The following is an 11,555-nucleotide window of genomic DNA, read 5'->3' as shown; positions in this document are numbered from 1 at the left end:
AATATATTTTATATAGTCCATTCAGATATTTTTACGGCTCGGATTGAATTGAATATTCGGTTTTTCAGTTTAGATTTAGATTTCAAGTTTTTTTGCCAATGTCTAAGAGTAAATGGAGCAAACCCCCTTTAAGGGTTATCATATTCAATATGATTGTGTAAGAGATAATATGGAATGTCACATTCCTCTTTATCTGAAACCACACACATTACACACACATAATTATTGAATCTTTTTGACTCAAAATATTACCACATGAACACAAGAAGAAGAAACACAGAACTACACTTTTTAGTTTGCACCTTTTTTCTCAATCTAAAAAACAATGTTCGTTGCTCCTCTAAGCTTTCTGTAATGTCCGAGAAGAAACGCCGTGTAGTAGTCTCACAAAACCCAAGAAACTAAGCTTCCCATCTGAATGTCTTATCCAATCTTGAAGCACAACGTGCACTGGTACTGATGGCCCCAGTCCTAGTTCCTGCAGTTAGTTAGCAAACATTTTCATTAAGTTTCCTTCTTCACGAGTCTCTTTCTCTCTCTCTATTTGAATAAGAAAGGGTAAGAGATTCATACCGATGCAAGTTCCTCAATCATGATGGGTCTATTCCCATCTTTCTCAAACAACTCGTAAGCACGGCGTGCGTGTTGCTCCCAAGTTTCCATTGCTTCCAGCTGATAGACGCTTAATGCTGATGCACAGAACTCTTCAAAGTCTAGTTTCTTGTATTGAAGACAACTTATCTGCATCCCCAAAAAAAAAGATTAAAACGTTTAATCACCAAACTTAAATAATAAAGCTTAGTCTCTCATTCTTTACCATGTGAACAAAATCTAATACTCGTGAGTCCTTAGTAGCATCTGTTGCGGTCTTTACAATTGCCTGAGATTTGTATTATAAAAAACATTAAAAATCAGACAATTTTTTCCAAATGAAAAGATTAGAACTCACTGTTTTGTAATTTTGCATGGAGATATATCCATTTTTGCTTGGCCCCAACAATGTAAACTGTTCCCTCAGATAAGCTAGCTGTGGTACAGTCAATGTCTTGGCAAGAGCCTGGAACCATGAATAAAAACACACATTTACTATACAGTTGCTAAGTAGTATTAGTCACAGCTTCTTAGAATCAAACTAACCTGCAAAGCAGATTTTCTCAAAGAAGTTGACATTATGTACACTTTCACAAGCTTGTATATGATCATATCCGACGGTATCTTAAGTTCATGGGAGCCAACTAGCCACGGATGACCTGAGGTAACAAAGAAGACACATGTTACATCATATTCAAATCAATGCTATAAGAGATGAAGTTATGATTATTATATATACTTACACAAAGCTTGAGCTGCAGTTAGTCTTTTACGGTAATCTTTATTCAGCAATCTTTTCACAAAATCTACAGCATCAGGTGATAGTGAAGGCCAAGGAGCTTCTTCAAAGTTTGGTTCTGCCTTGAGAACAGTTCTAAAGATTCCTGATTCAGTACGAGCCCAAAAGGGTCTACTCCCACAGAGAAGAATATAAGCAATCACTCCTATACTCCACATGTCAGCTTCTGTTCCGTATGTACGGTGCAGAACCTCTGGGGCCACGTAATAAGCACTTCCTACAATATCATTCAACCTCTCGTCTGCAGAACATGTGTAAAACACTGTCAAGTTTTCACATTTAACAATGTCTGGTCATCATTATTGACGTGTTCTGACCTGGCTTGACGTAATCAGAGAGACCAAAGTCTATTGCCTTTAGAGGAGAAGTCTCATCCTTAGTGCTGAAGAGAAAGTTCTGTGAGAGGAAAATGAACAAAGAGAAAGAAAACTAAGCGTCATCATCACTCTTGCACAAACTAGTGGAATAATTCAATCTTTGTGTAACAAAGACTAATGATAATGTGATGGGGCCTAGAAAGTGAAGTGTCACCAAAAGTTAAATCATTTCACACAGATTAAAAAAATGATTTAAATACATTTATGTTCTCATCAATTACACCTATTTGACGAGATCAATACAGTATGCAATTAATATTAAGCTAAAAGTAAGTAAAATTTGCAATAAAATTCTATAAATGACATTTTTATTTTTATGTAACAAGAAAAAATGTTAAAATGACACTTATTCAGAAACAGAGAAGGAGTATAAAGTACCTCGGGTTTAAGGTCACGGTGAACCACACCTTGTAGATGACAGTAAGCTACTACACTAAGAATCTGAACCATAACTTGTTTAGCATCATCTTCTGAGTATTTGCCACCCCTAATATGAGACCAATCCCAAAAAATTCAATACATCAATATGCAAAGGGAGTTCAAAAGCCACAGAAAATAATTACCTTTGAAGTATTTTGTCCAAGAGTTCACCACCTTTACATAACCTGATAAAAAAAACAAGAGACTGTAAGTATTTTCATCCAAAGATGATCAAATGAGGTTAAGAAAAAATGATGTAATACTTACTCCATCACAATATAAACATTTTCATCATCTTCAAAAGAGTCATAGAACTGGACTAAGTTCTTGTGACCTGTCAGAGCTCGCAGTATCTTCACTTCTCTACTAACATCCTCAATTGCAATTGCAGTCGTCATCTGCACTCAACAACAATATAACAACACTAAGCAATGAATCAAACATTTATAACAACACATAGCTTGTGAACAAAGACTGATAAAACTCTGTTTTCATTGACACTCAGATTCAGCTTAAATCTAAAAAAAAGAATCAAACTTTGTACAATCATAAGCACGATCTCTTCGCCAACATTTAAAGTAGTTCCACGTAGATTCACATAGAGAAGCCAAAACAGAGCATTTAATGAACAGAGCACAATCCTAACACATCAGAACAGAGCACTTAATGAAACAGAGCACAATCCTAACATTAACAGAAACTATTAAAGATCAAACCTTTGACTTAGGGATGACTTTAACAGCAACTTCCTGACCCTTCAAGCTTCCCTTTTTACCCTTAGCAGAGCAAGTATACCCAAAATGCCCCCGACCCACTTCTCCATCAATCTCGTAATGCGACGCGAAGTGCTTGGAGAACCCGAAGCTCTTATCAAGACCGATCTCGAACTCCTCCCCTTCGGGGATCGAGACCTCGCTGGGGGGCTTGGCGGAGGAGCCGTGGCGACGCGCGAGGAAGGCGCGTATGTGCTTGGCAGGGGAAGGAGGAGGGAAAGGTCTCTTGAAGATGCGGAGAGGCGTGGAGCTCGCGCTCGAGGAGACGGCGGGGGAGGATTTGAACAAGCTGGGTAAAGGGCTTGGGCTGTAAAACGGAAAGCCGGAGGATTTCGCCGGAGGAGGAGGAGGAGGAGGCTGAGGTTCGTCGGGAGCTGGGAGGCTCTGTTTTGATTGGTGCTCGATGGGTTTGCCGTGGCACATCCCCATGGCTTGAGAAGGGGAGAAAGATTGAGACTTTTCGATTCGAACGACGAGAAAGATAGAAACTTTCGAGAACTCAGTTTAGGGATTAGATCACACGCAAAGAGGGAGGAGAAGAGAAGCGAGATTCATACCAAAGAGAAGGGAAAGTTGAGTAAATACACTAGGCGAAGCAAAAGCAAAGTGTTCTCGAGGATGCAAAAAAGAGAGAAAAGAAGATGCTTTCACAGTAACAACAAGAAGAAAAAAGGTAGAGAGAGAGAGAGAGAGAGGAATAAAGGAGATAGAATATAAAAAAAAAAAGGAAGCAAAAGCTTTGATTGGTTTACTTTTTTTATTTTAATTTATTTTTAATGTAGTTTAGTGTATATATACATACCCCTCTTGCCATATCTTTTGTTAAATGGGAATAATGTGATGTTTGGTTGCCAAGAATGAAGGAAGAGTTTGTGATGTTTAGTAGGTGTACAACAAGATTAATATATATGGGTTTTAATCTTGTATTTAACTTGGTAACATAAATATAAAATTGGAGTTAACCAAGATGGTGGATAATAAAAGCACTATTTGGTTGCCTTTCCTTGCTAACATATGTGCAAAATTATTAGAAGTTCGTTTGCAATCAGGGCTATCATAATATAAAGAGATTTTAGGTTTTAGATAGAGTGGGGAGAGAATAGACGAGTCTATAAAAAGAAATTTGACAAAGTATTGTCAAGACTCACGGCAACCTTATCTTTGCAGTTTGCACTGCCCAATTTGGTATTTGGTATAAATATACATACAAAGAATCCAAAAAGGAGTTCTTGAATCATGCCAAACTGATAAAAGAGCACATAACCTCGAAGTTGGCACTTGATAAAAAGAAATCTACCTAATGAAAGGCATAATTAGTTTTCTTATACTATATATGTTAGCAAATGCTTCCTCTCATACATGTTTATATATGTTTTGTATTTTTATGCATATTGAAACACACTAAAAATTGATAATAAATAAGTTTATTATTCACTATTATTAACCTATTAAAAATAATGTATAGAAAACATAAATTTATCTTTAAAAAAACAAAATTCTTACGTAAAATATTTATCTTTCAGAAGCAAAAAATAATTATATGAGATTTACTTAATTTTTACTAAAAGCATTTTTAACCCCGCTCTAAAGAGCATATAAAAAGAGTAATTTTTTTTATATTTTGTTCATTACATATGTAAACTTACGCCCAAAATCCACATATCTATTTTAATATATGTTTCTTGTAGTTTTACTAACATGGATATTACATATTAATATACTATACAACATTCAAATTTCTTTGCATTTTTACAGAATAAAACATAAATTAAGTTTCTCCAGATTTTGGTTATTGGTTTCTTGCCACATCTCATTTCCAATTTTTCTTTGCCTACTCAAACTTTGAAAACAACATGTATGAATTTACTTACACGTCAAAACCGAGATGAATAGATTAATAAACAATAGTGTGGGTTTGGTACTAGCGTACTAGCCACTAGGCACAAATGATTTGAATACATCGATGAATTTCTTATCGTAGAAAACAAGTATCATCGCTGGCATAGTTTAATCAACCGAATGTTTGTTTTGTTTTAGTTTTTACATGACAGAGTGTTTTACAGTACAACCTAGGCTGTTTTTCTTCTGCTAATTAATGGGCTAAGTAGATTAGAGGCTACCCTATTTCACAATTCTTTCAAATATTTCTGTTTATGCCGCAGTTAATCACGTATGGACAAAATCCACCTGACACCTCAATCACGTTTTAAATAATTGTTTCGTCTGAGATAAGAAAATACATTTTTTAATTTTGTGCATCCTATGATATTATCATTAATTATTTCATGGGGTATACATCCTATGCTATCAATAGTCATCATTCGTTTATTTCATAAAGATATATTTTGTGTAATGCGTAAGATAGTGACTATCTCACGTGTATTACAAATTTACAATGAGTTAGAAACTCGATAGTTGGAAGGCAAATGATTTGACTGATTCTTTCAATTGAAACGAGTCTCTCGAGTGTTTATAAAATTCAGTGGGTTCTGATGTCAGTATGAAAAAACAAAACAAAATGAATACACAAGTTTCATCAAACAAACAAATAAAATTCGGTTTAGTTACGGGTTCTTATTTTTCTTAAGGGATGCAGAAGAGCCCAGTCAACAATACAAAAGTTTTTTTTAAAACATGGAGAAGAGCCAAGTCAATAATAATTGAGTAATCATGTTCAAAGTATCAAGATGGCAAAATTAGTAGTATTATACAAAATGGCAATATTATTAATAATTTGAACGTGTTAGTTATAACCTAACCGAAAGAAGATTCTGAAAGTAAATGATAAACTAAAGCAAACAATGGCCAAGGAAAGTGGAAACGAGAGAATGCCTAATAACCACCGTCGGTGGCCCGAGAAGTGAAACTGTGAAAATAGACTGAACAGAAGATCTATTTTCTATGACAATTATTCTCTTCCATTTCATTTGCTTTGGCTACCTCTTTGCATTTCTAATTTCAATCTATATATGTCAATTTTAAAACAAATCCTTCAGTGTAATTTATACTTTTCTTAGTTGTATTCACTCAGAAAATTATCACAAAATTTTAAAAGGCGTAGGTTTCGATTCAGTTTTTAGTCCCGTCCAATTCAAAAAAACTGACATTCCAGTGAATAACTTGGAATTTTGTAAAAAATGTTAGAAAAATGATTAATTATATGTGGTAGCAGTGTTAGTGCCTTTGACGTACGGCATAGGCTTTTTTTTTTTGAGCAACGGCATAGGCTTAGAGTAGAGACATGGTCTTGTAACTCAAAGTGTTATCGAGTTGTCATGTCAGAGTCACCGTCACAATGGACTGCGCTACTCAACTCCAATTTGGGCCTTTCTCTGAAAACCCTAAGAAGAGGGGTCCAAGTCTTTTTAGATGGGCTTCAATCCTCTATTATTCTTCTTTTTCTTATTTGTTTTTGTTTTTACTATCAATCTATACAAGAGTTTGGTATTGAAAAGAGGAACGGTTTGTTCATTTCACTTATACAGACGCGGCCATCAGGAGAAGCGATGGAACCTCAGGCTTCCGGCCTTTATTAATTTAAGAAAATTATCGGCCAAAAATTTCCAAAGAACCTTAAGTAGCCTAGTGGCTAGTGAAAGCCAAAATAGAGATGGGGGGGGGGGGGGGGGGGTACAGAATTGAGAATTCTACACTAGCATTTCTCCTTGTGCATACATTTTTTACATATCCCTTTTTATTAAAGGTGAATTATTTAGAGTCTCTCCATAGTAATAGGCCTTGTTTTTTATTGCTTCCGGTCTGAAAATATTAAGGGCTGACACTGCACTTATACGTGCAGTGCAATTTTTAAAAATCGAGAGTGATTGATTGTCTCAAGAGTTGAGTTTTTAAGTAGTAAATCTCGTACGAAACCCTAAACATATCTTAAAAAGTACGGTTGCATATATACAAGATTCAATTTTTAGTTATCAAAAGTTTCGAAGAAAAAAAAAAGTTTCGAAGAGACATGTTACGTATTCTAGATAAAGTAGTCACGCATATATAAAACAAGTTTATATGCAGGTCAATATAGATGTGTATGTATTTTAAATATTGTGATGTTTCGTAGTGTATAATTTAACTAATGGTTTTATTTTTAAATATCTATCAATTTCAATAACATTTAGATAAAATTTAAAGGTTATATATGTTCATAGTCAATATAGATTTAGACTTAGATAAAATTCAAATCAGTCGTATAAAAGATTTACGTTAGATCAGTCGTCTATTAGAAGTGTTGAACATGACTACATGTTCTGACATACTAACTGCTTAATTAAAAACTGCTTAAAAAATTAAAAGTTTTTTTTACCAAAAAAACTGCTTAAATAATTAAAAACTCAAAGCTTAAGCGTGATATATTGACAAATATAACAACAGAATTTGTTTTACAAGTCGAATGAACAAGTTAGTTATAGTTCATTTTCTGTAGAAGCTTTCTAAAACATTTGTGTCAAAAGAAAACCAATTTCTGCATTAAAACGATACCGAATATTATGCTGAGGTTGCTACTTCAGTATTTTAGGAAATTCCCGGTAAACCCTGTAGTACGTGAAAAGGTTCCAACATTTCTGCGGGTCGATAAACAAGAAAACCTGAACAAGACAGACAGCAAGATCACATGAAAACAAAAAGAAAAACACATATTTGACGTATAATATGACAACTCATATTTGCTTGTTTGTGAATTGTAAATAAAATAAAGCAAACACACAAAATAGTAGTAATATTCAAAAATGAAATAGGATGGTCAAAATAGTGTGGTAAGATAAGAAAGGGGGGACTCGCATGTTCACACGATGAGACACTAACGTGTGAGGTTAATGATTAATTTGTCACAATACCCATAAATGTTAAAGGGTTTTTTAAGAACTTGAAGGTTGTTCTACTATTAATTGAGACGAATTTCAAATTTAACTTTATTAATAAAAATAGTGCCAAAGCTATGAAGACTTCTATAAAATATACTTTTTGGTCGAGAGGTTAAGTATAGAGGGGACACGAGCTGCCCAAAAACCATCACGCTCCATGGACAAACTTTCTCCACCTTTTGTTTCTTCTTCTTCTCTTAGTTTTCTTCAATATACTTTATTAAATTCTCCAGAAAACTAAGAAACAATTATAAGAAAAAGAGAGAAAAGGGAGAAAGGAGAGTGATGAGAAGGGTCGGTCTTTTTTGTCTCATAGAGCCAATGGCCCATCAATTCTCCTTCCTTTTGTCAGTCCCCTTTTCTCACGCTTCTCCTTCCTTTAAATCTTTAATCCACACATTCTCATCCTATTCATGTTATACAACTCATATTAATTCACTAAAGCTGTTTTCGATGATAGGAGATCTCAAACCAAAACTCAAAATTTTGGGGCATTTCTCATTTAAAGACCTAATAATAACCAACCAATAGTTAAATACCACGTTAGGAAAACTCGAATTCTTATTCTTATAATCAATTCAAAATGAATTATTTATCCACTATATCACAATGAAATGATTTATACTTATAAGTTTCTTATTGAGTTAATTGATTCATATATCCTATTTTCAATACAAAACGTGTAATTTCCTATCCTTGTGTATATATCTCTTCAAAGTTGTTCAACTATTGAACCATTATATGTGCATGAGTATCCAATAGTTTATATATATATATATATATATATATCTTCACGAGATTTTCAACACTAGACCACTAAATATACGAATACGAGTATTTAGAATCGGTGTGTGAATATACAATTTAGGCTATTCATCCACAACTATCTAAGCAAATGATCACTCATGTACTATATCAACTTTTTGTGGAAGCAATACAAATGATACTAGTAAAAAATTCATGTTATGGGAGATAACATATGTATATGAGTATCGGTGTGTGTAAAAATCCCATTAATTAGGTTATTCATCCACAACTATCTAAAACAAATGACTCATGTATTAGATAACCTTTTCTGGGAGCAATACTAATGTTCATGCTATGTAACAAAATGTTCATATTATGGGAGATAATCAGATAACATATATACGTAAATATTATATAATCCCAGGAATTTATACATGTTGTCTTCTATATATACGTACTTGATTAAAGAATGTAATTCGGGAGGATTTCGATTCGTATATCTAACATCTTTTTGTGTTGTCCATATTGTATATATTTTCTATAGGAATTAACACTAATTCTAAGGCCAAAATAAAGAAGTGAGCTAAGCAGTCTTTACCACTCGAGTAAGAGCTTAAGCATATACAGTAGTATATACTTCTGTTATGCGTATGTGTACGCTTTATCCATATGATCCAAAAAGTCGAGACTAAATATTAGTAATTAATTCTTTATAAATTGTTGACAAAAAATATTAGTAATTAATTCTCTATAAATCTCAACTAAAAGTGTTTCAGTTCGTCACAATCTCATGTTATATATAGAAGTAGACTAAATACTCATTTATTTTTGAAGAAGTTGGATTATAAATTATTATATATAAATATGAAAAAGACATCAGAACCTGCTTATATTCTTCGGTCTAGAAAATGTTGTCGCATGTACACATATAGTAAGACATGAACAAATAAAGGGAGGAGAGACTGGATTCATTTGGGGACATATGTGACATAAGGGTCGCTTTGAAACTGCATGCAAACATATAGATCTCTATTCACCATGTACTTGTATACATTCACATATGTAGTGTAATATGTGGAAATATAGTTTCTTTTGTACTTCACTACCAATCACAACTATTACTAATTAGATTCTTCCATGTCGACAAATATCCTCACAATCTCAAAAACCTAGAAGTCCTCACACCAACAACTCAAACATAATTGAGAGTAAAAAATAGCATGAAAATATTCTTTATATATTATATATAATCTTTTTCTTGAAATAGGATAAGGAAAAAGAACACACCAAACCTACTTACAACATTTGCTTACATTCCCACGCTTATAACTAAAACCATAGAGCATATTATAAAGTAGGAACAATAAAAAAGGTTTTGGTAATTATAACCAAGTTAATTATGATCATACCCTATATAAAAATAAATTAAAGACCTTTTAGTGTACTCTCATCATCTCACACCATTATGATTTGATCCAGCGCACGACGGCGTTTTGACCGTTCTCCACCAGAACTACGTTCCATCAGCGACTTGCTCGACCGCTCGAGTAGCGACTTAAGAGCATTTTGTAAGAAATGCACAGATTCGACCCCGTGCATCTCTTTGTCGGCAGCTACAACAAGAACACTTCTTGTCCGACCACCAAGAGTAACCATCTCAGCTCGAAGAGTCTTCATGTGAAGAGACTTAAGTATCTCCATAAGGTCAGGCAAGAGATCTGATCTGTCGTCACAACATAAAGAGGCTTTGAATATTATATGACCATCGTTTGAGTAGTCTCCATAGTGTAGAACGCTAATCTCGTCGGTCTCTGAAGGTAAAAGAGTTTGGTCGGATTCGGATATCTCTAGGGTTTGTTGTTTAAGTTCTTTGACTCGTTGAACCACTTTGGCGAGTAGTGTGGCTTTATCAGTCTGAAATGGAACACATGAAAATCTTTAGAAAAAAGGCTTTTCTGAGTTGTGGATCAAGAAGTTGAAATTTGATTCATATCATAACAATTTAACTGAATAAAAGCTTGACAACTTTCCCAAAAAGTGATATACTATTCCAACAAGATTCAGAAAAGGCCATGAGGCTTTTTGTTTTTTTTTTCCTCGTCTTCTAAACCTTCTCACTATTTGCAAGTTTTAAATAACTAATATGACTATGCATACATGCAGTGAAAATTAATCAATGAATATATAATGAGAACTAAGGATCATCTTTGATAAAAACATGTGTGTTAGTAAGAAAGAGTATTAGTATGTATTTTAATCCTGTAACAATATATCAATTAAAAACTAGTATTGTTTTCTTAAGAAAATTCATCAGCGAAAACAAAATCGAATGGAACATAAGAAAATTCTAAAGATGCAAAACCCTAGTATACCCATTTCAAACATTTTTAAAAATTGATAAGATGTAAGCATATGTATATATATATATATGGGGATATATATACCACATGAAAGAGTGTTAGTAGTGTATATAAACCTTTATAATACCTTGGAGTTGCAAGAGAGTACGTTACGCAGGTTGTTGAGATGAGAATTGATTCTCTCTCTTCTTCTTCGCTCAGCTTCTTTGTGATTCCTCAAAGCAGCAAGAGCTCTGTCTTGAGCCATCGTTTCTCCGATGCCAGAGATCGCTAGTGGGTAATAAGAGGACGTAGACGAAGATGACCCGCATAAGCTCTGCATAGTCGACAAGTAGTCGTCTGAGCCGCAGTACCCACCTCCGGAGATTTGGTTTCCAGAGAGGAATGAGTACAACATCTGATCTGAACTCTCTGGTTGCATCTTTTTAGTTCTTTCCTTTGCGCCGCCTTCTTTTTGTTTTTAATGGAGTTTGTGGAGCTTTCGGTGGGTTCTGTCCTAGTTTTATATACGTAAAAAGAGAGTGTGGAAAGTACTGTAGATTAATATTTATTAATATTATTACAACATTCTTTTTTTGTAATATGTGGCAGTGTATATGAAATTATTTTTGATTGTC

The 11,555-nt window shown here is 34.0% G+C and overlaps 2 protein-coding genes across 2 annotated transcripts; both read right to left on the bottom strand.

The window, feature by feature from the left end:
• Nucleotides 1-113: 113 nt before the first annotated feature.
• LOC106450679 (CDPK-related kinase 1) lies at nt 114-3,660 on the bottom strand. The gene is made up of 11 exons (XM_013892390.3): nt 2,904-3,660; nt 2,455-2,585; nt 2,331-2,372; nt 2,146-2,254; nt 1,708-1,786; nt 1,335-1,631; nt 1,138-1,250; nt 950-1,057; nt 818-880; nt 574-741; nt 114-478 (listed from the first exon to the last, which is right to left on the bottom strand). Exons 1-11 carry the CDS (start codon nt 3,387-3,389, stop codon nt 341-343), a joined length of 1,734 nt encoding a protein of 577 aa, XP_013747844.2. The 5' UTR covers nt 3,390-3,660; the 3' UTR covers nt 114-340.
• A 6,134-nt stretch (nt 3,661-9,794) lies between these two features.
• Nucleotides 9,795-11,468, bottom strand: LOC106454522 (transcription factor bHLH106-like). The gene is made up of 2 exons (XM_013896639.3): nt 11,066-11,468; nt 9,795-10,492 (listed from the first exon to the last, which is right to left on the bottom strand). Exons 1-2 carry the CDS (start codon nt 11,357-11,359, stop codon nt 10,034-10,036), a joined length of 753 nt encoding a protein of 250 aa, XP_013752093.2. The 5' UTR covers nt 11,360-11,468; the 3' UTR covers nt 9,795-10,033.
• Between the last annotated feature and the right edge of the window lie 87 nt (nt 11,469-11,555).

The sequence above is a fragment of the Brassica napus genome, chromosome A5 (assembly GCF_020379485.1).
Source record: "Brassica napus cultivar Da-Ae chromosome A5, Da-Ae, whole genome shotgun sequence".
In the NCBI taxonomy this organism is placed as follows: domain Eukaryota; kingdom Viridiplantae; phylum Streptophyta; class Magnoliopsida; order Brassicales; family Brassicaceae; genus Brassica; species Brassica napus.
The sequence above is the reverse complement of the archived record's forward strand: the minus strand, read 5'-3'. Positions and strand labels throughout refer to the sequence as shown.

Coding starts and splice junctions, on each gene's coding strand:
- LOC106454522 (XM_013896639.3), bottom strand. CDS start 11,359: ATGCAACCAGAGAGTTCAGATCAGATGTTGTACTCATTCCTCTCTGGA. Junction 10,493..11,065: donor TACTCTCTTGCAACTCCAAG/GTATTATAAAGG, acceptor GTTCCATTTCAG/ACTGATAAAGCCACACTACT.
- LOC106450679 (XM_013892390.3), bottom strand. CDS start 3,389: ATGGGGATGTGCCACGGCAAACCCATCGAGCACCAATCAAAACAGAGC. Junction 1,632..1,707: donor CTCTGATTACGTCAAGCCAG/GTCAGAACACGT, acceptor CATGTTCTGCAG/ACGAGAGGTTGAATGATATT. Junction 742..817: donor TATTAGATTTTGTTCACATG/GTAAAGAATGAG, acceptor TTGGGGATGCAG/ATAAGTTGTCTTCAATACAA.